The 27,906-nt window shown below is 43.9% G+C and overlaps 3 protein-coding genes across 6 annotated transcripts; all 3 read left to right on the top strand.

Annotated features, from left to right (window-relative positions):
* The first annotated feature begins 216 nt into the window (after window positions 1-216).
* ticrr (TopBP1-interacting, checkpoint, and replication regulator) lies at window positions 217-9,358 on the top strand. 4 transcript variants are annotated; one of them, XM_029253327.1, is made up of 23 exons: window positions 217-295; window positions 531-1,224; window positions 1,330-1,615; window positions 1,740-1,972; window positions 2,222-2,462; window positions 2,571-2,712; window positions 2,798-2,928; window positions 3,045-3,239; window positions 3,347-3,492; window positions 3,581-3,681; window positions 3,973-4,063; window positions 4,250-4,329; window positions 4,415-4,627; window positions 4,772-4,859; window positions 5,042-5,099; window positions 5,182-5,313; window positions 5,409-5,505; window positions 5,741-5,796; window positions 5,903-6,040; window positions 6,410-6,567; window positions 6,666-8,739; window positions 8,938-9,045; window positions 9,195-9,358. In XM_029253327.1, exons 2-23 carry the CDS (start codon window positions 568-570, stop codon window positions 9,263-9,265), a joined length of 5,496 nt encoding a protein of 1,831 aa, XP_029109160.1. In that variant the 5' UTR covers window positions 217-295; window positions 531-567; the 3' UTR covers window positions 9,266-9,358. The 4 variants fall into 4 exon arrangements, with proteins under 4 accessions (XP_029109160.1, XP_018620505.2, XP_018620504.2 ...); XM_018764989.2 differs by lacking the exon at window positions 217-295 and having other exon boundaries at window positions 377-1,224; window positions 5,182-5,307; XM_018764988.2 differs by lacking the exon at window positions 217-295 and having other exon boundaries at window positions 377-1,224; window positions 6,410-6,561.
* Window positions 9,359-10,496: 1,138 nt separating this feature from the next.
* On the top strand, window positions 10,497-14,663 carry LOC108942014 (zinc transporter ZIP1-like). The gene is made up of 4 exons (XM_018765019.2): window positions 10,497-10,887; window positions 12,164-12,294; window positions 12,443-12,745; window positions 13,212-14,663. Exons 1-4 carry the CDS (start codon window positions 10,773-10,775, stop codon window positions 13,563-13,565), a joined length of 903 nt encoding a protein of 300 aa, XP_018620535.2. The 5' UTR covers window positions 10,497-10,772; the 3' UTR covers window positions 13,566-14,663.
* Window positions 14,664-15,640: 977 nt separating this feature from the next.
* Window positions 15,641-20,783, top strand: pdia3 (protein disulfide isomerase family A, member 3). The gene is made up of 13 exons (XM_018764962.2): window positions 15,641-15,953; window positions 17,078-17,156; window positions 17,374-17,491; window positions 17,629-17,736; window positions 17,829-17,958; window positions 18,188-18,304; window positions 18,440-18,565; window positions 18,646-18,828; window positions 18,995-19,103; window positions 19,196-19,324; window positions 19,900-19,979; window positions 20,135-20,192; window positions 20,312-20,783. The coding sequence occupies exons 1-13, from the start codon at window positions 15,820-15,822 to the stop codon at window positions 20,423-20,425; spliced, it is 1,485 nt and encodes a 494-aa protein (XP_018620478.2). The 5' UTR covers window positions 15,641-15,819; the 3' UTR covers window positions 20,426-20,783.
* Window positions 20,784-27,906: the final 7,123 nt, after the last annotated feature.

The raw sequence follows: 27,906 nt of genomic DNA, 5'->3' as shown, positions 1-27,906 counted from the left end.
ACACATGACCAGCTCTGCAACGTAATTGGCCCGAGAACAATCGTTACCTCGCTCTAGTCACGTAGTCCAATCAGAAAACAATAAAATTTAACGCACACCCTCCTTTCCGCTTCCAAATCGGTTAGCCCAATCACGTTCTTTAGTTTCGGACATTACGGCCAATGAAAATAGAGAGGTGGTGTTCTCTGGTCAAGCGCGCGAAGCGTTTGAGGAAAAAGACGACGAGGGAAATGGCGGATATACTGGACGGGATTTTAGAAGAAACGACTTGTTTCCGTACCTTTTATTTGTAAACGTGGGTTTTAATGTTTTTAAGAAATACATATGCTTATAACATGAGATTTTTTTTATTTTATTCAGTAAATTTGACATTTTCGATGACAACACAAAAGTTTTTCGTTGTTCATATCATCATATTTAAGTTAAATCGTTGCTATTAAATTCGTTGAATATGATGAACATGTTTTAAGTGTTGAAACTACCACATGTCGCCATAGTTTGCTGTATGCGTTGTTGCTGCGTTTCCACAGCCGTTGCCGCTCGGTCCGTGGTGGTTTTGTCAGCAACATGGTGACCCACAATGTTGTTTTTCTCATCGATGTGGACCTCCGGCGACAGGAACCTGACCCCACGGTGCTGCTCCTCAAACAAGGTGTGCTCAGGACCCTCATTTATTTCGGCACACGGTTCGGTTTCGATAAAGTGCGTTGGGGTTATAAATTCTTCCACTCACAAGCGGGTCGGAGCGCTAACCTTATTTCTAGAGGCTCCAACTTCAAGGAGCTTGGAGAGAAGATGTTCGAGGAGTTTGAGATGGAGATCGCCAAGGTAACTGAGAAACCCCGGAGAAATGGGTGTCCAAGATCGATTCGTTGGGCTGGATCTATCCAGACTGCCCTAAAGGAAACCTTGTTAGACTTCCAGTGGGACAGGCCAGACATTACTTCTCCTGCCAAGTTGGCACTTCGGGCAGTTAGGTCAAGAAGATCTTGCAAGACCATTTCCTCAGAAGAGGACCTGTCAACCAAGAGTAAAAACGTGTTATTTCTTGTTTCGGAGTGTCCACACTCCAAAGAGGACTTTGAAGGTTTTGTCCCAAATACTGGTGTAGAGAGAGAGTCCCTCGGGGAAGTGTCTGAGCTGATTCTTCCCAGGAGTCTTCGGGATCTGATGGCCCAGAATCAAGTGGTGCTCCACTGGGTTGATTCCAGCCTTTATAGTCAGGTAGGGTATGTTTGTAAGTAAAAACATGACTGTTTGAGGATTGAGTTTCTCAGTTATTGGTGTTTCAGGCCATTGGGTTGGACAATTTTCTCTTTCTTGCTCCAGGTCATGAGTTATACAGATCATGTTGGTTATGAGGCCCTGTCATCAGCGCTTCTTCAACAAGGAGGGAGCATGTTGCCCTTGGCTGCTCTGCTCTGGCTCTGTAACCCAGAGGTTGGTAAATTGTGGAAACAGCAGCCTGGACTAGATGCCTGTGGAGCGGCCCATCTCCATGCATGGCCAGAAGAAGGCTTTCCTTTCGATTCCAGCATGGGATATCTCCTATCATCCCAGCAGCATTACCGCATGGCCTTCCCTATCCAGGAAGGTGTCCTTCGGTGGGGAGAAGGTGACTGAGTTCTTTGAAATTGTAATAGTGTTCTGAATGTGTAAGGGTGGTGGCTAACATTTTAATGCAATGTATGCATTTTACTTTTATGTGCTGTACAGTTTTTGTTTTCTCTTTCTCTCAGTGACCTGCAATGTTTCTGTGGAGCCTGTATCCCCTGGACTCCACAAGTTGTGTTGTCCTGTTAGCATTACCCTGAGTGGTGTCCTACAGGAATGGAAGTCTAGCTTTTCCATGGACAGCATTTTGGCCTGCTGGCTGCTGCAGCAAAGACCTCAAAGCATATTGGAAAATGCTGAGGATGGCATGGCTTTTCATCACCTTCTGAGGGAGCTTTCTGCCCAGGCCTTCCCAATGGTAACAACTCATGGAAATGACTTTTTCTTCACAAAGCTTGTCTTCGTGTAACCGCAGGGACAATTTAGATGTTACATTGAACAAAATTGTACCTGCCAAGTTTCAATGCGCTATTTTCTAGTGTCACAGTGAGCTTTATAGTAATTAATTTGCTTCATTTTGTCAAAATGCAAGAAGAGTACATTAAAATTCTTGCAGATTTTCTGTAGTCACTTTACAGTGGATGTTAATTTTTTTTATTTTATGCAGTTTGCAGAGGTCAGTGATGGAGACATGACCCACACAGCAGTGTTCGCTCCCCTGTCCACATCTACGGCCCTGCTGTTTGTAGTTCGTCTCCAAGATACCTACCTTGAGGAAGTTCTGTCTACAAATCCCATCTCAATGGCCACTGCTATGCCATCCACAGACTTGCCTGATGTTGTTAGTAGCGTTCTGAATGTGGTGTATGATATAATGGAGGATGACGACAAGGAAGAGAGTCCTAATGGTAACAAGGGTTTTCTGCATTGGAAAAACATTTATTTGTAAAAGAGTGGTTTTACTCATTATAAATTTAGGTCAGTCAGTGTGCCTGATTGAATATCTGTTCCTGCAGGCCAGGGTAACAGTCCTGTTCCAGAATGGGTACACCACGAGCTCAGAACCTGTGCAGGGTCATTTCCAGCAGTGCTGTTTGAAACCTGGTTCCCTTGGTCTGACCAGTCAGGGGTTAGTTCTCAACTAATGGAGTCAATAAGGTATGGGTTTTCTGGTCTCGGCTAATTGTATCCTGTTTCTGTGTCTGTCATGAGATGCCCCCTTTTGTACTTTCTACCTGTCCAGGCTATTTGCGGAACCAGAGGAGGGGGAACCGGACCACAGTGATGAAAGTCAATTGGATTTGACAGAGGCACTGTCAGAGCTCTACCAGGGGATCCCTGCTGAGGCATCCATTGACAAGAGAGGCACAAAACGTATCATACTCAGCACTATTTTTTTGTTTGTTAATTTTGTAGCATAATATTTTGGTTTTCTTGGTTGCTGTCCCTCATTTCTTCTGATGGGGTAACTTGTCCTGTTCGTGGAGCAGGCGGTGCCCAGCGCACACCAGTGAGGCAGAAGATGAAGACCATGAGCCGTTCTCTCCAGATGCTGAATACAGCACGGCTCAATGTGAAGGCCCAGAAGAGTCAGCTCGATGATTCTTCAGGAGCAGAGAGAGGTCCTGACAGAATGAGGAAGAGGTGGTCTGGAAATACATCAAAACATCACCATACTGCCCCCAGTCAGTATAAGCTGGTAGTGCTAACCCTTTGCAATGAAGAGCCATTAAATATCTTTTGTCAGTTATTTGTCTGCATGTGTATATAATATATTAAATCTCTTATGTAGATTTTAAGAGTGAAGAGGAGCTTTTATCCCACCTTAAACTGACTTACCAGGAAATGGTGCTTAAGAGAGACTCTTCCCTAATCACTGAAGTCCAGAATTTTTTTGCTCTTGTGAAAACTTTCCTGAAGGTTTCTCCTGACACTGAGGTAAGCTGACTTGAGTTACAATCATAGAAGGATGATTTCCTGGTAAAGTGGGTTCAATTGTGTAACCATCTCTTGCACCTGCCAACAGGTGGGTTCTTCAGGCTTAATCCAACAGAACATACTGAAGTCCAGCAAATCTCTTCGCCAGCAGTATGAAAATTCTTCTGATACAGACAGCAAGCTCCGAGAGTGGGTATCATGAGCTACGGTTACTTCCGAGTAACTTTAGAAATTCATTTGCAGGATTAACAAAGAATGCATTGCATTTTCCAAGTCAAATTTCTGTGTCACAGAGCAAGCTGATATGACAAATGTTTTGCATTATCTAAAAATGTCATTTTTAATTAAGCTTTCTGATATGCTCTTTTCCCATATACTGTAAAAATCCAGTTGAGCATGTGAATTTTTCTGTTGGCATGTCTGTGTCTATTCCAACCTAGTTGCTGATCATTTGAGTAATTGGTCATATTTAACATATAGGTGTCAGCTGCAAGCCATTCTAAGACTGGAGGTGTGCAGATCTCGGTTACCAGAAGCACAGATGGAGGTCCTCGACAATGTGACAGAAGAGGTGAGACTAATACTTTAGGCTTGGTGATTTCAATACAATTGAATTGCCAGTAGCTAAAGTCGAATCTTGATACAAATATATTCTTTATGCTACATGTCTTTAAACAGCCAATAGTAGCATTTTCAGATTTAATGTGTGATACTGATGTGTGTGAATAAACTAGTTTGATGTTTTCTTTTTTCCAAGGTGGCCGACATGCTTCGAATTATCTCCTTAACCAAAGACCCAATTTACCTCTCAAAGTTCCTCGAAGACATCCTTCCAGTGTATGAATTTCAAATTAAAATGTGTTTAACCATAGCAAATCTTTTCCACCAAGTTGCTCTAATGAAGATTGATGCTACTTCCCAGGTACCAGAATGTCATCCCCAAGATCCTGGCAGATGTGTATCATAGCTTGGGCATACAGTTACCAGAAGCTCTGGCCTTGGTACTGCCCTCTGATTTCTTCAGTGATGAGTCTTTGGTGCGGGAGAGCACTTCACCAGTTGCCTCTCAGGACCCTGTGTCAGATGCTGGCCAGCAGCTGGAGGAACTAAGGGACCGCTCAGCAAAGAAGAGGAAGTGAGTCCCCTGCTTACCCTTCTTGGTTTCGGTGTTCTGCTAACTATTTCTGTGTTTTACCATATGTCATCAAAATTAGACTGGATTATTTGATTTTTTTTAAAAAAAAATTCTGTTCTCATTGGTGCTGTACTTTCTTCAAAGGAGTGGGAAGCTCACCCGCCATCTAAGCACAAGTGATGCAACTCAAAGTCTTCGTCAGATTGAGATACCCAGGAAGTCTTTGCGAGTGGTGGGTGCTTGATTAAAAAGACATAAGGATGTGTTCTGGTTCTCTATGGTGGCATTTTTCCTAGTTGATGTATAATAGTGGAGTTTGGTTTATTGTATTTTGAGTTACATAAATGGGGGGAAAAAAAATTCTCTCCCACAATGAGTGAGTGAGTTCTGGTCTTTTCTCCTCCATTTCTACAGCAGGCCAAGTCTCAGCCTAGCTCTGCCCCAGAAGAGCCATTCAAGCAGCCTGTCCAAGGTAAACTAGCACTGGTGCATACACAAATCAAAGATCTCCTGAAAGGTGTTTCAGGTCTGAAATATTTCCTTTTCTTTTGTAGAAGTTACAAAAGTCAGAAGAAACTTGTTCAAACAGCAAGTAACATCCCCTAGGAAGACATTCTCTCGCAGCCGGTCGGTATCTGCTGTAGAAGGGTCAAAGCACAAACATCTGCATGCCAAAGATGGTACTGGTAATTATTTTTCATTCTTTAAGATAAAACATTGAAATACACTTTATGAAGCTATAACTGGTAATCATGCAGTCAGTTATAAACCCAAGTTCCAGTTTCAGCTCGCCACACCCTGCTGACCAAGAAGGTGGCAGAGACACCCATCCACAAACAAGTGTCCAATCGGCTTCTCCAGAGACAAAGGGCAGGGAGGTTAGTATCTTTGACCACTTCAACACCTGTTACTTACTCGGTGATTGGTGTGCTTTTGCATATGTATGCATATCCTTTTAGTAAACTATCTGCAGGACATAGCAGACAGCATTGTGGTTAAGGACAAAACAGTTGCTGTCTGAAGGATGGAAGTGATTGAAGTTGAAAATGCAAATAATAATTCTAATGTTCTGCAGCAGAGTATATCTAAGCAATGTTTGTTTTGTCTTGACAGGAAATCGGACCCTTCAGATCTTTGTGTAGTAGAAGAGTCTCCTATAAAGCAGAGTGGTATGCTTTTTACAAAAAGGCTCAGGAAATGCTAGTTGCACTATTTATGTGTGGAGAAAATTTCATGTCTTCATGCACCCACCTTTAAGCATCTGTGCTTTGACAGACTTAAGGAGAAGCCCAAGGATAAAGAGCTTGTCCTTCACCAGACGACATTCATTTTACTCCAGTTCCCAGGGCCGTTCCAGGAATATGGAGAGAGCCCTCATGTCCTCACAGTTTTCTGCCAGTGGCAGCCAGACAGGTAAGCTTGGGAACATAGTAGCGCAATCATGGTGCCATCAGTCTGAAGACTGAGCGCAGGACAATTTATAATTTTGTGTGCTAATATGTGTGGAATTTCTTTAATGTATAGTTTAGGGGTGGAATAAGTTGAATTCTGTACTGTAACTTGTCAAGACTTCTCAAGGATGACTTTATGGAGAGTAGAAAGACTCCTGTGTATTTGGCCTTCTAAGTTTGGAGGAAACCTGGTATGTGGTATTAAGGCAGGACTTCAGAATGCTAAAACTGACTTGTGTTCAAACAATGTTTGAGTTCTTGGGTTCCACTTTTCCATGGGCAGTAACTGAATAGAGCCAATGTTAATAGATGATTTTTGTTGTTGCTGCAGGTTTGGTCAACATTCAGACAATCAGGTCTCCTGTGCGACTGCTTTTTGGAGAGGCCCATTCCCCCCATCGCTCACATTTACTAAGACAGGGGATATCCTTACATAGTACGAGGGAGCAGCGGCAAAACTCTGCTGACTCAGAAGTATTTGAGGTAAAGGTATGGTTTTGTATAAGGTTTTGAATGGTTCTATTTTTAGGCATAGATAATTAAGGAAAAGTGAATTTATGTACACTGAGGATCTATGTTTTTGTTAGAATCCAAAAAGGACTCCCAGCCGCACCCCCTGTAAACGACAGCGATCAAGCAGTGGAATCAAGACACCTAAGAAGTCTCCACACACCCCTTTGAAGATGAGCCCTGAGGTGGGCTTTGCCATAGGCAGGGATGGAATAGTGTTGCGGGGAAGCCCCTTCCGGTCTACAGCCCAGAGAGCCCCTCACAAAAACAGTCATGCTGAGACAAATGTCAGGGCTGCTTCTGTATGTACTGGGAACAGCCGATCCCCTGGAGTCCCATCTGAGATGGCAGCTAGTGGCATCACTTGGTCACCATCATCCCAGGGAATTAAAGTGGAAGGTGCAGCTTTTGTATTTAAAGTGCCAGATTCCCCCTCTGTGTCCAATCAAAGTTCTCCACAGTTGTTAAGGATGCCCAGCAAGGTAGATGGGCTGAATAGGTGTGGTCTCTTCAAAACCCCAGAAAAGCAAATGCAGGGGGCAACCCAATGCTCTCCCAGAATAGCTCCTGGCAGCCCCAAGCTGAAAACTCCTGGAACAGGGGAAAAAACTCCAAAGAAGAGTATACGCCAGAGGTCTTCAGAGCGGCTGGCAAAGAAATTAAGTCCCATGGGAAGAGTCCAGACAGTTCCCTCAAAAATCTATCTGACACAACCCTCACCCCAGGCCCTCTCTCCACTGAAGCATGTACTGCAAACTCCCCAGAAGAGTCCTCTATTTGCTGTTCCAGTACTTATGTCCTCAAGGACCAGCGCTGCTACGTATACTTACCCTGCAGCCCTGTGTTGCACCCCTGGAGCCAACGCAGTTATGCCTAGCAAGAAGTGTTCAACAAATGATGGTCTGGAAAGTGTGCTTGAGTTCTCTGACATTATGTACCCAGCTGACGCTTCTTCCTCTTTATTTAAAAGTCTTGGGGAGGCAGAAACAACTCATGTCAGGAAAAAGACCGTGAGCTCAGACCACTGTGAGGCTGCAGTTCCTCATGATAGTGAGTCATTGAGTCAGACTGGTGAGGTGAAGGCAGAACTAGTTTCTTTGCTGCAGCCAGAGTCCTCCCAACTTGACACTTACTCATCCCAGGCCACTACAGAGGATAACAGTATTGATATCTCTGAAGCAACAGTCATAAAAACTGAGCTGTCTGATGGCTTAAAGATGAAAATATCCTTCAGCAGGAAGCCAGCCAGGCCCAGTGAGGTTTCCCTGGTTGAGACATCAGCAGAGTCTTCCTTACCCATGCCAAGACGGAGCTATGGCTTCCGCAGGACTCCAGATCGGCAGCAGCGAGCAGCAGCAGCACGCCTTGAAAGCTCAAAGGCTTTGCCTCATTTTTCTACCTCAAACATTTTGTGTGAACCAGTAATGCACCCCTTCCAACTAGAGCCAGAGATGCAAGGTATAGGTATGCCAAAGCGCAAGTTGAGGCGGATAGATTCCTTCTGCACAGGAGAGCCAGTTGGTGAAAATGACCCACAGGGACTTTCTCAAGGCCTGGTGAATGTAAAGAACCCAAAAGTAGAAAGTCCACTGTCTCGTTGTCCCAAAGCCAGGGGTCACACCTCACCATCTGTTTGTACTCGTGGAACTCCTGCCAAGAGTACACCAGGGAAAGGTGGGGTTCAGACCTTTATCTGCCAATCTTACACCCCCACAACTCAAGCTGTTGGTACCCCTTCACCCTCTATGACAGACCCTACACCGTGGACACCATCACCTCAGAGCAGGGGCCGATCCACCCCAGAGAGCCTCAACAAGTGGCCACGGCGGAAGAGGGCGGGACTCCGGCTGCCTGGGGGAAAGGATGCATCCATGCAGGGTGTGCAGCCCCTTGTTGAAGAGGGGGACGATGCAGAGCTTGAGGGGGTGTGCCAGCTGCCAGATGTGGATGAATGCAGGGACGTGAACGTTTGGCCTGGCCCTGGAGTTCTTTGCTCCCCATTTAGGGGGCAGTGCAGTTGGGTCCCTCAAACACCCACACCTACAGAAGATGTAGACTTTGCAGAGCAATGTGTGCATCAGAGCAAAAATGCTGCAGTTCCTCCATGTGATAAGGCCCAGTCACTTTCAAAGGAGGACCTTCCGGCCATAGGTAGGCCTTACATAAACATTTCATAGCAGCATATATTACCTTTTTATGTATATTTATGCACTTCATAGTTCTGTCATTCCATGTCTATGAAAAAGTACTCATACAGACCAGGAAAGATGGTCTAGTAGCATAAAACAGGCTTTGCTTACCACCTGGTATTAACTATAGTGGAACTGTGATCTGTTACTGCTCCTTCAGCAGTGACAACCCCCAGCACAAAGGCAATGAGGTCTGTGTCAGCTAGTGGGATCCTGGCCCTCACAGAGTCCCCTTTGTTTTACACTTTGAAGAGCAGAAGCTCCAGAGGTGAGTGACTAGTTTTAGTATTCAAAAGGTACGTTTGTTATACTTCTGCAGATGCTTCACCCATTGTTTATTAGGTATGCTTTTTTTGGATGAGACAAGTCCATTAAACTTCAAAGTTTCCATAAAGTTTTTTTTGGCCTTTGTGTTAGATGACTTGGACTTGTCACCATTCCACCGTTCCACTCCATTCAGGACTTACAGCAGGAAGAGGCTTTTATGAGGCGAAATCTGACAAGAGCTTCAACCAGTAAAAGCTGTTTATTTTTCGCCAGTGTTCCGTTAATTTCTTTTTAAAAAATCACTTCAGGAACCACACTGCTTCTGTGTGAAACGATCTGTGCAAAAACAATTCAGATCTAAAAAAACAAGTATGAACAGAAGTGTAGTGGGATAACCACAATCTGTATTTACAAGGGAAACATGGGTGTTAATCTCTATGTTGTGTACATTTTCTTTAATCAAGCTTTTACCTTGATTTGTATTGTTTGCCCTGATCAGTTAAGAGGCTCTCTGGCATAATTCAAAATGTGAAGATTAAATATTATCCTGAAATTCTGCAGCAAATGTAAATTTATTTTGGTTGTGCTAAACCTGTTAAATTAAAATTTGTTAGATGGATGTTGAGATGACATGTACATGTTATATACAATGAAATTCTTAATGTAATTTATTTTTTTTATGTCAAGATGTTTTTCTTGAACAATAAAAAGATGCAGTATTTTTCAAGGCCCATTTGTGAAAATCCATTGTAGCTAAGTGCTGACCTGGGGACCAAGATACATGCTGCAACTGGATACACCTGCCACACATTACAAGTTCACAAATTCCTGAGATGGAACAGAGTGCCACCTTCCCTAAGGGTAGCCCTGGTCTGGAAAAGAGAACCTCACATCGCTTGCTACAACCTGTTGTGTATCTACAGGGCTCTGTGTACAGCTGGGATTATCCTTTTCACCCTCATCCCTCACCTGCAAGCAAATGTAATGTTAATACCTCCTATCCTTCCCCAATGAATCACTAAAAAAAAAAAGCTAAGAAATATTATGGGTGTTACTTCAGAGCTTTGCACTGTTAAACCTGCGAGGCAAACTGCACAAATTAGAACCAAGTACATAAGGAAGGGGAGAGGATGTGTGTTTTTACCATTTAATACCTCACTTGTCCAGTCAGTGGGGCACAAAAAACCACGCGTTCACTTACTCTCTCTAAAAGGAAGCAGGCTTCGCCCCTGCAGTTCTTCAATTTCCAGAGAAGCGCTGAAAATGAAACGCGGTGTGTCGCTTCACTTATCTCGCACGCGCGCCGTCAATCAAATATACTGAAACTCGTGAGAGTTAAGGACGATGTAAGAGCTCGTTGAAACTGTAAAGGTTAGGGGGTGAAGCAGTGTAAAGATGTGTTGTGGGAAAGGGAATTCGCTCTGTTATGACGTCCTACGGGGAGAGGTGTGAATCACTACGCTGAACCCAATTAGAATTCGGTCACATGCCAAGTCAGGCGGTGTCGCGAGGCGCTTCCCTGTGCGGAGAGGCAGCGCGTTGTCTCGTTCCCAGAGAGTGGTCCTGCCCGGCTCGAGAGCGGGATACCTCGGCGAGTGAACGCTCGTGATTTCACTTTCACTTCGAACCCCCATCTTGTTGTGGTCGTTGACGTTGTGTAAACGAGTTCAGAGTCGAGGCTACTACTCACGAGTACGGCACTGGGGTCTGCTCGGCGACTTCAGAGACATGGAGTTCCTTTTGCGGGTGAAGGTGGGGGCGCTCCTGGGTTTGCTCTTCCTCACACTCCTATTCGGCTTCATTCCCGCCCGGGTGAAGTGGTTCCGAACCACGAGTGGAACAGGTAAGAATGAAGCTTTCCTCAAAGTAGTACTGCGAATTTAATTATGTCCTCGCTGTGCTGTCCGACCGACCCGGGCCGGGGTTTCTTAAGTTATGCCCAAGTCAAGTGAAGTGGAAAGAGAACATAAACCTTTCCGTTAATATCGATAAATGATTATGAGGCGGTGCTGCTCCCTCACACTCAGTACCCGGGCTCTTCAGGCGTAGCTTCGAATCCAGCTCAGTGGGCAGTTAGCGTGTTGTCGTGGGATTCCCCGGGTGCTCCGGTTTCCTCACACACTCGGAGGACTTGCGTTTCAGGTTAAGTGGGGAAATGGCCCGTACTGCGTGCGTGTTTGTGTATGAATGCATGTTTGTGTGGCTATGCTGCCATGGACTGGCGTTCTGTCCAGGGTTTACCCCTGGCACCCAGTCACTCCGGGATAGGCTCCGCACTGCCGCGACCCTGACCAGAACAAGGTAGAAACCCGTTTAAAAACATTTACAGTTTTACATTTGGGTAGTGATGCCCAAATGGAGGGTAAAGCAAAAATAAAAAAAAAAAACCGAGCACCTGTTTCACCAGATCCCTGAAAGTTGTGTTATGATACCTCACAGGATGTTAATAAAATGTGAAAAAAAAATTGGAAAATATAGTCAGGCTGCTGGATTCTGAGTTTGCTTTTTGATATACACACAAAGAGGATGATCAAATGCAGCAAAGGTACTGGACACTGCAGATTGACAAATTATGTTTTTTTACTGTCCAGTACAATGTGACCAATGTGCTCTTCCCACCAAGGAACCAAACACCTACCTACTTCTTTTGCTTTTTGCAGTGTTTCTGTATTATTCCACTGCTGATCTTTTAATTATAACTAGTAATAGTCATTAAAAATACTTTTTTCCAAAAAAGTTACTACTATTAATAAATTAATTTTTAATAGAATTTGTTTAGCATCTTTCATGTAATAACAGCACAACGTTCTTTACAAAATGCATAATAAAACCAAGAAATATATTGTAAGATACTGTATATGCTAAAAAGATACATTCAGTGTTTGTATAAATGTAATTTTTGCCATTAAAGCCTTGAAATAAAAGCTTAACTCCTATCTTCTCCTGTTTATTACATCACTTTTGCTGTTTGCTGTAAAAAACTTAAACCAAAAAAGATGAGTTATTAATTTTGCAACAGTGTCTTTTCACCACTTCTGGGGCTAAACATCACAATGTTCTCAAGCTGCAAGGCATTGTTACTAGGTTGTGTTGACCAGATTAATTCTTCCCCTCTACAGAAAATCACAGAATTGTTCTAAGCTTCATCAGCTGTTTTGCGGGAGGCGTGTTCTTGGGGGCCTGTTTCCTGGATGTCATCCCAGACTTCTTTTCTGACATAGGAGAGCAGCTGCAGACCTGGGGTGTTGAGGTAAGCAGATGGTGCTTATCACTTCAACACTGAAATGCCTTCACACCATTTAATTGATTCCTATCTGCTGTATTCATGGAGAACTGAAACCGTTGATTGGTGTTTTTGCAAAAATTTCTGCATGGGTTTTTATATTTCATTTGAACAGACTGACTTCCCCCTGCCGGAGTTCATCATGGCATGTGGATTCTTCCTGGTGCTGACTCTGGAGAAAATTGTCCTGAATTTCACAAGCCATGGGATGGGGGAAAATACACCCCTCCTGACCCCTGGAGGTCATGGACATGGGCACGGGCACAGCACAACCAACCACCTGCAGAACAGCAGCCATCACATTCACATTGACACCCAGGCTCACTCCTCATTTCGGGCCTTCATGCTTTTCCTCTCATTGTCGCTTCACTCAGTGTTTGAAGGCTTGGCGATTGGGTTGCAGAACACTGACTCAAAGGTAAGTTTTCAGGGGGGTCTATATGCTTAAAGGTACCCTTTTACAGGATTAAAAACCTTCTCTCTTCCTTTTGTCTAAGCCCCATTACTAGGTGTCAGAAGTACACTACCTTCTATGGCTTTTTCAAAAAACAGTAATAGATCAAGTGAAGATGTTTGTGATGATACTAATAGACATTGCAGTTGGACATTGTGTTTTATTTGCTTTCTTCACATTCCCCCTCCACTTGGTGGCAGGTTAAATGAGATAGGCACTGAAAACTGGAGGAACTACCTGATACGCCTGCAAAGATAAAGTATAATAACGTAATGCATGTTAGAATGATGTGCAACTGTTATGTTATTCACAAGCAAGAAATACATTTTCAGTTGTTCACCCCTTATAAAATGTATAATGTAAGTGTATTTTGACCCTGTTTAGTGGTATGTTTGGATGAACATGACCCCCATTATGTGTTTATTTTAAGGTAATGGAGATCTGCATAGCCATTGTTATCCACAAAAGCATCATTGTCTTCAGCCTGTCAGTGAAGCTGGTCCAGAGTGCAGTTAAACCCTTGTGGCTGTGGACCTACCTAACAGTATTTGCAGTGATGTCACCACTTGGTATTGTCGTGGGCATCAGCTTGATGGAAGCAAGACTTGCTGAAGGGGCTCTGATCCAAGCAGTGCTGGAGGGCTTGGCAGCTGGGACCTTCATCTACATCACTTTCCTGGAGATCCTGCCCCATGAGCTGAATTCTCCTGACAGACAGCTCCCCAAGGTGCTTTTCATTTTGCTGGGCTTCAGCATCATGACACTGCTTGCATTTCTGGGTTAAGAAAGAGTCTTCTCTGGTGGACCAAGTCACTGAGTCTTTTCAAACAGACCGTCATCCTCCTAATACCTCAATATGATACATTTATAACATTTTAATCTTTATCTGAAAGGAACAGCACTTGACAACTGTTCATAATAATATTATACTTTTATCAATACAATTCACACTTTTTTAGAACTTTTAGTGCTTTTTTATTTTTAAGTGGCCTTCTTCCAGCATAAATAGTGTTCAGGATATCTTTTACCATGGACCATTTAATACTAACCTCTTCTTGTCTCATTGACAAAAACAAGGGCATGAGTAGGTCTTTCTTTATCAGCCTGGAGTCCCTCTTCTGTGGAAGTTAACATGTTCTCACAGTCTCTTTAACACTATTCTTTCACTGTCAGCTACGGTTTGTTATAATTATAGCGGTAATGATTATAATTATTATGGTAATGCATATGAAGAACAACAGTTTCAGAACACAGGTTGCAAAGAGTGACTCTGATGGACTTGAGGAAAGAAGTTATTTCTTTCATCATAACTAATGAAAAGTCAAATCATCAACATGGTTTCAGTAGATTTACTTTTTCATAATCAGTACAAGTATACAGTAAATATACTGTAAATATGGTTACAGTATGTTTTGAAGGAAATATGAGTATCAGTCTGAAAAGCTGAAACTGACAACCTGTGAAAGTGAAAGCAGAACACTGCTGCTATGGATACATTTTAAATGTTCATTGTAAATATAAAGCAGAGTACTTCACATGCATCAGTGAGTGAGTATCTGTGCTTATTTGAGGAACTATATTAACTGTTACCTCATGGTACTTATGACAGACCTGTTGGTTTGTCTACCACTAGATTAACAGAGCCACAAAGCTTAATTCTACAGTGCTGTCAGGTTGACTGAAGTCACTTTAACAAATAATGCTCAGTAATGTTTCTGTAAGAAGGCTGTGGCCTGGTTAAACAGGGTTTTTATTGATTTTACAATGATTTTCATCCTTTGTGCTTTACCTTTTGTTTTTCTTTAATTTATGGGTACTACAACCAAAAGTACTGTTTACCTGTTTTTGTATATGAAGATGTTTCCATGTGAAGAACAGCCAAACTGACCATTACATTTAAAAAATGAATTCAAAGAATTGAATAAAAAGAATTGTTTTTCACATTTTTGCACAAAATTTACTTTTGTCTGAATGAAATATATACATTTGTAAAATCTATAAAAAAAAAAAGGCTGGATTAGCAGATTTTTTGAGTTTTTTTCCCCACTTAATTTTGTAGGGTTGAAGTATATCCTTAACATAAATTATGAGCTTATAACCTTTAAATGGTATTAGAAGAAGCATGCTGCTGTCTTTCTGAACCTGCAACACATGATCATGAACCTTGTTTTAACTTTGTCAAATTTTTTTTTTTTTTTTTTTTTGGTGCCAGGTCTGATGTGACTTATGACCACAAACCACTGGTCTGACAGTGAATGTTATTCTATAGGGATTTCATGTTCATATACATGAAGTTTTATAAAGTAGTTTCACCATATTTGGCCTCATGTTCATGCAAAATTCACAGTAATGTCATTGAACAGTTACCTATCACATGTATGAATATGTAAGTATTCTCTTTTCACCTGCTCCTTGTACAGAGGCTTTTTATGGAGATTAACCAAGTTTATTATATTTGTATATCTATAGTAATGTACATTTCCTCAACTTATTTTGCTCATTGAGAAATTCCCAAGGTATTGAGGTGCAAAGCTACTCTACAAGAGATATCAGCTTAGTCTTCCTTGAAATACTGTGTTCTAAATATTGATATATGACATGAGTGAACACTATTTCCCATTATACTGCACACTACATTCTAAAAAATGAATTTATGGTATCATTTTAGACAAAAAGACATTGTAATGTAATAGTGATCCACTCTTTTCCATTTGAAGCGGTGTCGCCGGCGTAAGGAAAAGGGCTTCACGTGCGCACCGCTGATTGGCTGACGCTCGCTGTGTGACGCTTGTGAACTCCAATAGCGAGCTGCCACACTGTGGTTACTCTGGGAGGCGCCGGTGCTGAACATCTTCCTCGCTGCAGGAGCTTTCTCTTTCTTACTTTAGCGCTGCGTGCTGTTCGGGCCCTGGGCTGGGCTTCTCTGCTCATACAACCCAAGCTGCGCAGGAATAAGGACTCCAGTATAAGGCCGCCGTGTTGGCTTAGTTTTTTCCTGTCACTGTCTGTAACTGTAGTGAGCTGCGTCACATACAGCAATGTTTAAACTGCTTTTCTTGGCTGTTTTCTGTGTGGCTGCCAAAGCCAGTGATGTGCTAGAATTCACGGATGACGATTTTGAGACCAAAATTGTGGATCACGACCTTATTCTCGTGGAATTTTTTGCACCGTGGTGAGTTGTCCGTTTTTGCCCTTCCGGCGTTTTGAGAACTGAGGAGGAAACTTGGAAGAAACGTGCTGCTTGCACTGACTGATCGTTAGCCTGCATCGCTGGGAGTCAGTGGTTTTTCTGGCTAATGCAGACACAGGGAGACTTTCGTTTTCTTCGATGACCTCGATATTCGACATAATATATAATTGTACTGTAATGTTGGTGTTCAGTTATTGAAATATAATTCAGTAAATTCTTCTTTTAAACATTGCTTGCTGTTCGATCTTTACACCTCCACTTTTGCGTTAAAAACGAGGGAATGAACTTCATACTTTGTTTCAAATTGCAGCTAGCATAGCGGTAAATGTCAGAGTTAGTTAGGTATGAGTTAGCTTAGCTAAAACTGGTTAAATTGTACCAGTAGGTAATCTCGAATTGCCCCACTTTTTTCCCTATTTTTATACGAAACGGGAGCTTTATGGGTGGTCATGATTACCAGTAATCATTTTCCTCTTAAATTATAGATTGTGTAGTTTAAAATATTTCTGAAATGAAGCTGCGATTGATGAAGGTTGCTAAGGAAGTGGAGGGGTTTGGCGTCTTATCTGTTGTCATGCCGTGATTGGCTGGTCGGATTTTGGTGTCTCAATTTCATTGGTCGAAAAATAGATGACGTCCTTGGACGGCGCTGATTCTCCAGTGGCGCAGTCTTCCTTGCCTGAACTCGTCTGTATTAAAAGTGCGAGGTTAAATGTCCCTTACCGTATTGTTACTGCTTTTAAAATCTGAGAAGAGGTACTTTATTGCATTACCCCTTGAATTCCCCAATTTCCCAGAGTAAGCCGTGAGTAAGAAAGTGTTTACAATTCGTGGCTTTATGTTTATCAAATTCTAGTATTACAAAACGCAATCCAATCATTCATTGCAATCATGTCGTTGTTGAAATCCAGTACTACTAGTGTGTTAGTCTTATGGTTATGACAGTGATATGCCGGACATGAGTAGCACTCAGGAATCGGGTCCAGAGTCCATTGACCTGACTGACTGACTCTGTATGTAGCCTGTGTTTTCTCACTGCAGATATCCATGTGTTTGGTTATTGGTAATAAGCTTTTTTCCTGCTCCTGTGTTTGCCTTTCCTGTAGGTGTGGCCACTGCAAGAAACTTGCCCCTGAGTATGAGGCCGCAGCGACACGTCTTAAAGGCATTGTCCCATTGGCAAAGGTAAAGAATAGTGAACGTTTAAACAACATGGTCTGAAGGATTAGTTTTAAATTATTATTACAATGAGTAATCAAACCCCAGTTATCCAGTTTTTGCACAATACTTATGCACAGAGTCTCTCGTGTGTGTATTTTGGTATGTTGCTAATACATATTCAGCAGTTTTACATAAAAAAGGTTGTAATTTTCTTAATGTATTTTTCATTTCCTCTGCAAAGGTTGACTGCACAGCCAATAGCAATGTGTGTGGTAAATACGGTGTAAGTGGATATCCAACACTCAAGATCTTCAGAGACGGAGAAGACTCTGGGGCTTATGATGGTCCTCGAACTGCAGGTGTGTACAACAAATGATTCATGTTTGTTAAAAACCATCTGCCTTGCTTGTCTGTTATTAAGGAAATGCATTATTTTTCTGGTCTTTGCCTTCCCTGGCTTTCAGGTCCTGTGAAATTAACCTGATTTTCTTTCTAGATGGAATTGTAAGCCATCTGAAGAAGCAAGCAGGACCTGCCTCAGTGGAGATTAAGACACTGGCTGACTTGGACAAGTTTGCTGAAGATCGTGATGCCAGTGTCATAGGTAAGCTGTATTGATTCTAAGTGTAATGTGTAGGATTCCAGTAGAGGACCTAGGTGATCACTGTTTTGTCCTCTTGGTATCATGTTTTGCAGGCTTTTTCCCTGATGCAGCCAGTACCTCCCAGGCAGAATTTCTGAAGGCTGCAGGGGCCCTGAGGGAGTCTTACCGCTTCGCGCACACCAATGCTGAGGAGCTGCTGAAGAAACACAACATTGAAGGAGAGTAAGTGTGTCTCTTTGCTCTTGTTCTTCCACACGTGTGTGCACACTACATTATGGTAGAGGGCCCCTGAGCAGTAAAGTTGGCACATATCTACTCTTCTTTCCATTTGTAGATTTACACACTTGTCCATAACTCCACTACCATTATCTTCTCTGTTTAACTTGGAAGTCTTATTGTTTACTGAGTAAATAAATGGTTAACTGCTTTTTTTTTTCTTTTTTTTTCCCAGGGGAATTGTTCTATTCCGTCCTCCACGTCTCAACAATAAATTCGAAGAGAACTCTGTGCTGTACACTGACGAGAAATACACCAGTGCAAAAATTAAGCGATTCATCCAAGATAACATGTAAGTTTCCTCAGTGTCTTTGAACATGCTGCTTGGTTTGTTTTGCAGTAATGATTAGTTTAAAGGTTGAGCTGACTTCATGTGTCCTTCAATGACTATAACACTGAAGAGAAAATTTTGAAATCGCACCTGCAGCTTTGGAATTTGCCCCCACATGACTGAGGACAACAAAGATCAGCTTAAGGGCAAGGACCGGTTGGTGGCTTACTATGATGTGGACTATGAGAAGAACCCTAAAGGCTCCAACTATTGGAGGAACAGGTACTGTGTGTGTGTGTTCAAATAAAATTAAATTGTGTGCTTTTGACCTGCCTGGTTTCTGAATTTCCTCTTGTTGGTAGGGTGATGAAAGTAGCCAAGAGCTTCTTGGACCAGGGGAAGAAGCTGGCCTTTGCTGTGGCCAACAAGAACAGCTTTAGCCATGATGTTTCAGAGCTGGGGCTCGATGCCAGCACTGGTGAGCTGCCTGTGGTTGGCGTCTGGACGGCCAAAGGAGAAAAATACGTCATGCAGGAGGAGTTTTCGTAAGGCTTTCGTCTTTAAGTTAAAGAAAATTGAATATTCTGTTTTCTCACCTGGAGTTTTTTTTAAATACGTATTGATTTGTTTTATGGCGAAACATACTGAGGATGAGCAGTTATAAAAGCAGAGTCATAATGCATTGGTGTATTCTGCTCCATTGTTTGATAGGCGTGATGGAAAAGCCCTTGAGCGATTTATTCAGAATTACTTTGATGGGAAGCTGAAGCGTTACCTCAAGTCTGAGCCAATCCCTGAAAACAATGATGGCCCAGTGAAGGTCAGCTTTTTAACTGTTTGTTACTATCAGTATTTAACCACAGGGAGTGAAATGTAAATTGTTGGCAACCACTTTTGATCCTCTCATTCTAGGTTGTTGTGGCTGAGAGTTTTGAAGAAATAGTCAATGATGCCAGCAAGGATGTCCTGATTGAGTTCTACGCACCCTGGTGTGGTCATTGCAAGAGCTTGGAACCCAAATACAAAGAGCTGGCAGAGAAAGTAAGTCTTCAGTTAAATGACTGAGGATTGAAATGATGAGTGGATAAGAGCAAGCGAATTTAGAGAACTGAATGTAGTCATATGACTTTATATATAGAAATTAAGAATTTTACCTGAATTTAGCTGCTTATTCACCTACTAATGTTTTGGAAGGCAGCTTACTAAATTTGAGTGAACAAAGTGGTAACCAGTAAGGTGATAAGGGACAGCTGGTAATGTAGTGGTTAGAGCTACTGCCTTTGGACCCAAAGGTTGTGAGTTTGAGCCTCACCTCTGGCTGTAGTACCCTTGAGCAAGGTACTTACCCTAAAATTGCTCCAGTAAAATTACCCAGCTATATAAATGGGTTAATAACTGTAACCTCAACACTGTAAGTCACTTTTGAAAAAATGTCAGCTAAATGAATAATTGTGGCAAAATGAGACTGTGAATAATTAGGTTACTGTGGTCTCTTACCTCCACATATTCTGGTTTTAGCACCATCTGATGAATTCAAAGAGTTGATTCTGGAGTTTTTTTCTTCCCCCTTCCCCCTTGTCAGTTCTAATACTTCACCAGCCTAACCTCTTTTACAGCTTGTCAATGATCCCAACATTGTCATTGCCAAGATGGATGCCACAGCCAATGATGTGCCCTCACCCTATGAAGTCAAAGGGTAAGGAATCAAGACTAGTTTTGTACCTTGCTATGTTCTCATTCTGTCTTGCTCTACTGGTGAAGTTTACTTTTTCTTGTGACCTGAAGGTATGTGATAAGTCTTTGATTATTGTGCTAATGGTCTATGCATAATCCATACCTCTTTTGTCCCAGCTTCCCCACAATCTACTTTTCTCCAATGGGAAGCAAGCAGAGCCCAAAGAAATATGAGGTGTGTTCTTCAGATAAATGCACATCTGCATCACTGGTCCATCCAGACAAAAAATGTAGATTTACATGGAAATCTCTCCATGTGGTGTAACTGCTATTCTGTAACTGCTCAATTCACAGGGTGGCCGTGAAGTGAGTGACTTCATCTCCTACCTTAAGAAGGAGGCAACCAATGCCCCTGTGGTCCAGGAGGATGAGAAGAAGCCCAAGAAGAAGAAGAAGACAGAGTTGTAAAGATCTCTGTTGTGGAAGGGAGTTTGCAGGAGAGAATTTGCAATGTATAGAGTCCTTGAGAATGTCCTGATCATGCTGGTGTTCCTGTGAAAGGTGAGCCACTCTGGGACCACTGAGCACATGATCATAGCCATATGTGGCTTTGAAGGGACCGCTTTCCAGCTGAGATTTCCCTTTTCCTTGTCTGTCCCCTAGACAGATGCACTTTGAGGCCCGTTCTAAGTATAGGTTACAAGGGGTGGGAGGATGTTGGAATTACCTTTTGTTCTTGGTTTTGTTTCTTTGTTTGGTTTTTGGTACCACAGTTTGTTTTGTACATTTGGAAGAATTAAAAAAATAAAGGCCCAAATGACCAAACTAGTTCCGTTAAGTGGGGTTCTTAAGTAGGTTTGTATTTACCTGGAAAAGCTGATCAGTGTTAACCTTCCACACCGGACACTACTTTTTACTGAATCCCAGAATTTGAGACTATAGCTGTGTCTTTCTTGCATCTCTTTCTTGGTTCCTCCATGTTATTGGCCTGAAAGAAATGCACAGAAAAGAGAGAGCTGAAGTCACAAATGCAATGCACTTAATCGGTTCATCAATTCCATATGAAGTTTTGAAGAAATGTTTCACTTTCTCCACCTGTGCAATGTAAAGAATGAACCATTCCTTTCAGCATTATTAGAAACCTCTCAAGATAATCAGTTGGATCATATAAAATGGCCAACAGCTGAAACTGACACTTTGTGAGCTGAATCCCTAAATTATAATATATTAAGAATGAATTTTCATAAAATGTATAAAGCAGTTATACGTGGCACTGCCATTGGACATCATGAACACCGAAATGAATGAGAAGGATGCAGTTTTGCATTTTGGGATGTAGCCTGTAGTAAACCATCATGCCAGGCTTGGTTAGTAAGTGGAGACCAATTCCCCTCTACAGTGTGTACAAGGTACTCTTGTAGGAGTCAATCCTAGTCTTTGTGCTGATATTTCCAACAGTATAGTAACTGCAATGAGTATTAATGGAATCAAACATTTTTGTAATACATAGTTTCAAACTAAATTTCTTTGTACTGTCACACATTTAATGTGAAAGGGATTGTGTAATTTTAGAAAATTTCACTTAGTTACAGGAAGTTCAGATGACCAAAAACTGTGCTCACTGCAGTAAAGTGAAGGTTGTATCCTGCTGCAGAATCCTTGAATATGGAACTTAATCTGAGCTGCTCTGGAAACAAAACGCTGCTCCAGGAACTAATTTTAAAATTCTCCAAGAGTGTAAGTGACTGAGGCATCGACCACATAAAGGAGGTAAATGTTTATATGTATCTTTAAAAAAAAAAATACTAGGAAAGTCAGGAATCATCAATATTCTGATCATTTTAAGCAGCTACTCCTGTAATGAACATTAGTTGACAAGGTGGAAAGAAACTGACTGTACTTCAGAATCATGCGTCTGCAACTACGTCTCTCTCTTCTAATGTAATGCACACATTGTTTTCTCTGAGATGTACGTCGCTTTGTTGAAAAGTGTCTGCTAAATGAATACATGTAAATAAAGGTTACATACTAAAGGTGATGTCCTGTAACTGGGTTAACTAAGTGGTTCTTGAAACGGGTTGGTGTAGCTGCAGTACTGCAATGTAGGCTGAAAGGGTGCTGTGGGGAGTAATACACTTCGAGAAGAGGGCTACATCAACCTTTCGGGCCTTGTGCATCCTTTGAATGTGGTCCATCTTGCATTACATTTATTTATTTAGCAGATGCTTTTGTCCAAAACAACTTCCACTGAACTCTGTAGTATTATCAGCACCCACACATTATTCACCAAGGTGACTTATACTGCTAGATACACTACTTACAATGGGTCACTCATCCATATGTCAATGGAACACACTCTCTTTGTCATTCAAACACTATGGGTGAACCTGAACAGCATGTCTTTGGACTGTGGGAGGAAATCCATGCAGACAGGGGGAGAACATACAAACTCCACACAGACTGAGTGGGGAATCAAACCCACATCCTCTTGCACCACCCAGGTCCTGTGAGACAGCACTACTCACTGTGCTACCCTAGGTTCTCTTCTGAGGTTTCCAGGTGCCTTTTCTATGTTCTGAACATAAACTACACTTATCTGGGTCAGCTTTAAATACATTTTACTCCTTGAAAACTTCTGGTATTGATGTCCATCCATCCATCCATCTTACTCCGCTTTTATCCGGGGCCGGGTCGCGGGGGCAGCAGTCCGAGCAGAGTACTCCAGACTTCCCTCTCCCCGCACACCTCCTCCAGTTCCTCTGGGGGAACCCCAAGGCGTTCCCAGGCCAGCCGGGAGACATAGTCTCTCCAAAGTGTCCTGGGTCTGCCCCGAGGCCTCCTCCCAGTGGGACAAGCCCGGAGCACCTCCCCAGGGAGGCGTCCAGGAGGCATCCGGAACAGATGCCCGAGCCACCTCAACTGGCTCCTCTCGATGCGGAGGAGCAGCGGCTCTACTCCGAGCTCCTCCCGGGTGACTGAGCTCCTCACCCTATCCCTAAGGGTGCGCCCAGCCACTCTGCGGAGGAAACTCATTTCTGCCGCTTGTATCCGCGATCTCATTCTTTCGGTCATGATCCAGAGTTCATGACCATAGGTGAGGGTAGGAACGTAGATCGACCGGTAAATTGAGAGCTTCGCCTTACGACTCAGCTCCCTCTTCACCACAACAGACCGGTACAATGACCGCATTACTGCGGACGCCGCACCGATCCGCCTGTCAACCTGCCGCTCCATTTTTCCCTCACTCGTGAACAAGACCCCAAGATACTTAAACTCCTCCACTTGAGGGAGCAACTCCCCCCTAACCCGGAGGGAGCAATCCACCTTTTTCCGACTGAGAACCATGGCCTCGGATTTGGAGGTGCTGATTCTCATCCCCGTCGCTTCGCACTCGGCTGCAAACCCCCCCAGTGCACGCTGCAAGTCTTGACTTGATGAAGCCAACAGGACCACATCGTCCGCAAAAAGCAGAGACGAGATCTCGCGGCCACCAAAACAGACACCCTCCGTTCCCTGACTGCGCCTAGAAATTCTGTCCATGAAGATAATGAACAGAATCGGTGACAAAGGGCAGCCCTGGCGGAGTCCAACATGCACCGGGAACAGGTCTGACTTACTGCCGGCAATGCGAACCAAGCTCCTGCTCCGGTCATACAGGGAACGAACAGCCCGTAGCAACGAGCCCCGAACCCCATAATTCCGAAGTACCCCCCACAGGATGCCACGAGGGACACGGTCGAATGCCTTCTCCAGGTCCACAAAACACATATGGACTGGTTGGGCAAACTCCCACGAACCCTCCAGCACCCTAGTGAGGGTATAGAGCTGGTCCAGTGTTCCACGGCCAGGGCGAAAACCGCATTGCTCCTCCTGAATCCGAGGTTCGACTATCGGTCGGATTCTCCTTTCCGGTACCCTGGCATAGACTTTCCCAGGGAGGCTAAGGAGTGTGATCCCCCTGTAGTTGGAACACAATCTCCGGTCCCCCTTCTTAAAAAGAGGGACCACCACCCCGGTCTGCCAGTCCAGAGGCACCGTTCCCGAACTCCACGCGATGCTGCAGAGGCGTGTCAGCCAAGACAGCCCCACAACATCCAGAGACTTGAGAAACTCGGGGCGGATCTCATCCACCCCCGGAGCCTTGCCACCGAGGAGTTTTTTGACTACCTCAGCAACTTCAGCCAGGGTAATGGACGAGTCCCCCTCCGAGTCCCCAGCCTCAGCTTCCTCTACAGAAGGCGTGTCGGAGGGATTGAGGAGATCCTCAAAGTACTCCTTCCACCGCCCGAGAACATCCTCAGCTGAGGTCAGCAGCGCACCACTTCCACTGTAAACAGTGTTCGTGGAACACCGTTTCCTCCCTCTGAGTCGCCGGACGGTTTGCCAGAATCTCTTTGAGGCCGACCGAAAGTCTTCCTCCATGGCCTCACCGAACTCCTCCCAAGCCCGAGTTTTTGCCGCGGCGACTGCCAGAGCCGCGCTCCGTTTGGCCCGTCGGTACCTGTCAGCTGCTTCAGGAGTCCCATGAGCCAGCCAGGCCCGATAGAACTCCTTCTTCAGCTTGACGGCATCCCTTACTTCCGGTGTCCACCACCGTGTTCGGGGATTGCCGCCGCGACAGGCACCGGAGACCTTATGGCCGCAGCTTCGAACCGCCGCACCGACAATGGAGGAGCGGAACATAGTCCATTCAGACTCAATGTCCCCCACCTCCCTCGGGACCTGTGTTGAAGCTCTGTCGGAGGTGGGAGTTGAAGACCTCTCTGACAGGGGCCTCCGCCAAACGTTCCCAACAGACCCTCACTATGCGTTTGGGCCTGCCGGGTCTGTCCAGCTTTTTCCCCCGCCATCGAATCCAACTCACCACCAGGTGGTGATCAGTTGACAGCTCAGCCCCTCTCTTCACCCGAGTGTCCAAGACATATGGCCGAAGGTCAGAAGAAACGACTACAAAGTCGATCATCGACCTCCGACCTAGGGTGTCCTGGTGCCAAGTGCACTGGTGGACACCCTTATGCATGAACATGGTGTTCGTTATGGATAAACCGCGACTAGCACAGAAATCCAATAACAACTCACCGCTCGGGTTCAGATCAGGGAGGCCGTTCCTCCCAATCACGCCCCTCCAGGTATCACTGTCGCTGCCCACGTGGGCGTTAAAGTCCCCCAGTAGAACGACAGAGTCCCCAGTGGGAGCGCTTTCCAGCACGCCCCCCAGGGACTCTAAAAAGGCCGGGTACTCTACACTGCCGCTAGGCGCATAAACACAAACGACAGTGAGAGACCGTTCCCTGACCCGAAGGCGTAGGGAGATGACCCTCTCATTCACCGGGGTAGACTCCAACACATGGTGGCTGAACTGGGGGGCTATTAATAAGCCCACGCCAGCCCGCCGCCTCTCACCTTGGGCAACGCCAGAATAGTGGAGAGTCCACCCTCGATCGAGTAGAGTGGTTCCAGAACCCAAGCTGTGAGTGGAAGTGAGCCCGACTATATCTAGACGGTATCTCTCAACTTCCCGCACCAGCTCAGGCTCCTTCCCCGCCAGTGAGGTGACATTCCAAGTCCCAAAAACCAGAGTTGGCGCCCGAGGTTTGGGTCGGCCGGGCACTCGGCCCCGACCACCGCCCAAATCACAATGCACCGGCCCCTTACGGTTTCTCCGGCAGGTGGTGAGCCCACCGAAGAGCGGCTCCACGTCATGGCTTCGGGCTGAGCCCGGCCAGGCCCCGTGGGCATAGACCTGGCCACCAGGTGCTCGCATGCGAGCCCCCCCCCAGGCCTGGCTCCAGGGTGGGGCCCCGGTGACCCCATACCGGGCGGGGTAAACGAAAGCCTTGATTTTTTCTTCATAAGGGGTTTTTGAACCGCACTTTGTCTCGTCTGTCATCCAGGACCTGTCTGCCATGGGAGACCCTACCAGGGGCATGTAGCCCCAGACAACATAGCTCCTGGACTCATTCAGGCACTCAAACCCCTCCACCACGATAAGGTGGCGGTTCACGGAGGAGTGGTATTGATGTAACAGTTCTAATTTACTCTGCAGTTTATTTTAGTTTTAGACTAATTTCACAAAGTTAAAATTCTGCACAGATGAATCAAATGCATAAGGAAGACCACTTTACATGGCAAAGGAAGACAATTTACCAATCCTTTGAAGTTTGAAGGATTTTCTTTCATTCTTCATTGCCTAGATGTTTGTGTGAGCTGTGCAACTATGTAGACCAAAATAATCCACAAAAAACATAAAAAGCATCAAACTGTAAAATGTCAAAGTGGAACGATATAAGAAGGAAAAATATACTGTACCATGTTTAACAGAAATGACACTATCATCCTTTGGATAATATCTCAGTTATCACAAACCAAGGATTTCATTATGACTTTGGTACAGCATGATGTGTAAATACTCACCATCAATAAAAGTAATTCCAAAAAAACAGTATTGTTCAAGTACATTGACCAAATTTGTTGTTGTACCAGGGAAAAGGTAATAAAATGTGCCCTTTTCACTGTTCAAACTGGTTCACACAGGACCGTATGGATTCAGGCCTTTGCTGGTTTTATAATCCATATGTTCTCATTTTTGTCATCTCAGTACAGGGTACATGTCTCACTTTATATGGGCAGCAATTACACAAGATACTGAGGCATTATGGTTCTGCGATGCAGACAAGATCAACACGGAAGTGGTTGAAAGATATACAGGTGGTCCACAATTTACAATGGGGTTATGTCCACGAAACCCATTACAAGTCGAAAATCTCGTAAGTAGAAAATGCATTTAATACACCTAATACGCACCTCCTCGTGACAGACTGGGAGATGCGGATCGCTGCCGCCACCCAGCATCGCAAGAGGGTATCGCTCTGCATATTGCTTGCCTGGGAAAACATCAAAATTTGTAGTACAGTTTCTACTGAATGCATAGCGCTATTGCACTATTGTAAAGTTGAAAAATCATGAATCAAGGAGCATCTGTACTTGATAAAAAAAAGAGTAAAGGGGAGAAACACCATGCTAATAGCCCCCAATTTGCACAGCAGCTACTGTCCTGAAGCATACTGTAAATTTCTAGCAACAAAATCCATTGCCATCAACGTTTCATTCAAACAAGTGACCTTATCTCTTTGTAATTTCTTCACACTGAAAGGGAACATTGTTCGCTCTTCGTCATCACCATTTTGGAGTACTTCTTTTGGTGTTCCATGTCACACTAGGAAAAACAGTTAGGCAGAAACAACCCTTTGGTGGATCATTAGCAAACCTACTCTTAGACTCGATAGTTTGTCAGAGTTCTTTTTGCCTTGGACCAATTCAGGTGCAGAATAGGGAAAGGGGTGTTACTGCAATTAAATTAAATTTCAATTAAACTGAAAACACTGAATAATTATACTCGTTCTGTGGACAGATGGGAAAGGAGGGGTTCTGTAATTATTTAACAGGTGTCCTCATTCTGCATTCATTATATTCATAGAGCTGGTGATCAGGGAAAGGATGTTCTCAGGAGCTGTGACATTTTTGGCTCAGGTGGGAATTTGGTTTAGACTTCTTCCCATCCTGGAGTTAAATTAGAATTAATTGGCTAAAACAATAGCTTTTTCACCACAGGCTTCTGGATGTCACTTTGCGCACAGCATGGATCAAGTTTTAGACTAAATAATGACATATTTACAAATAACGTTTAGTTTAAATGAAGGAAATACAATGTAATTGAGCTTGTCCCCTTTGCTCATGTTGTCAACAGGAATTCTGCATCACATTCAGCATGTGATTTCATACTCTCTGGTGATTTATGTAAAGGGGTTCCTGAGAAACAGTATCAGTGAGGGAGCCATTTGTCACTAAAGGTAAATTTATGTCTGAGCTAAAGGTCCTTCTTCATTAAAACCAAGGTTAAAGTGGCTTTATTGTCATTTCAACTATGTACAGCTGGTATGGTACACAGT

The sequence above is a fragment of the Scleropages formosus genome, chromosome 7 (genome assembly GCF_900964775.1).
Source record: "Scleropages formosus chromosome 7, fSclFor1.1, whole genome shotgun sequence".
NCBI classification, from domain to species: Eukaryota; Metazoa; Chordata; class Actinopteri; order Osteoglossiformes; family Osteoglossidae; genus Scleropages; species Scleropages formosus.
This window is presented reverse-complemented; position numbering and strand designations above follow the sequence as displayed.

Excerpts from the sequence above, each read along its gene's own strand:
- LOC108942014 (XM_018765019.2), top strand. The coding sequence starts at position 10,773 with ATGGAGTTCCTTTTGCGGGTGAAGGTGGGGGCGCTCCTGGGTTTGCTC. Across the intron at positions 12,295-12,442 it reads TGCAGACCTGGGGTGTTGAG|ACTGACTTCCCCCTGCCGGA; the intron begins GTAAGCAGATGG and ends TCATTTGAACAG. Across the intron at positions 12,746-13,211 it reads TGCAGAACACTGACTCAAAG|GTAATGGAGATCTGCATAGC; the intron begins GTAAGTTTTCAG and ends GTTTATTTTAAG.
- pdia3 (XM_018764962.2), top strand. The coding sequence starts at position 15,820 with ATGTTTAAACTGCTTTTCTTGGCTGTTTTCTGTGTGGCTGCCAAAGCC. Across the intron at positions 17,492-17,628 it reads TGATGGTCCTCGAACTGCAG|ATGGAATTGTAAGCCATCTG; the intron begins GTGTGTACAACA and ends TTTTCTTTCTAG. Across the intron at positions 19,104-19,195 it reads ACAATGATGGCCCAGTGAAG|GTTGTTGTGGCTGAGAGTTT; the intron begins GTCAGCTTTTTA and ends CTCTCATTCTAG.
- ticrr (XM_029253327.1), top strand. The coding sequence starts at position 568 with ATGGTGACCCACAATGTTGTTTTTCTCATCGATGTGGACCTCCGGCGA. Across the intron at positions 3,493-3,580 it reads AGGTTTCTCCTGACACTGAG|GTGGGTTCTTCAGGCTTAAT; the intron begins GTAAGCTGACTT and ends ACCTGCCAACAG. Across the intron at positions 4,860-5,041 it reads CCAGGAAGTCTTTGCGAGTG|CAGGCCAAGTCTCAGCCTAG; the intron begins GTGGGTGCTTGA and ends CCATTTCTACAG.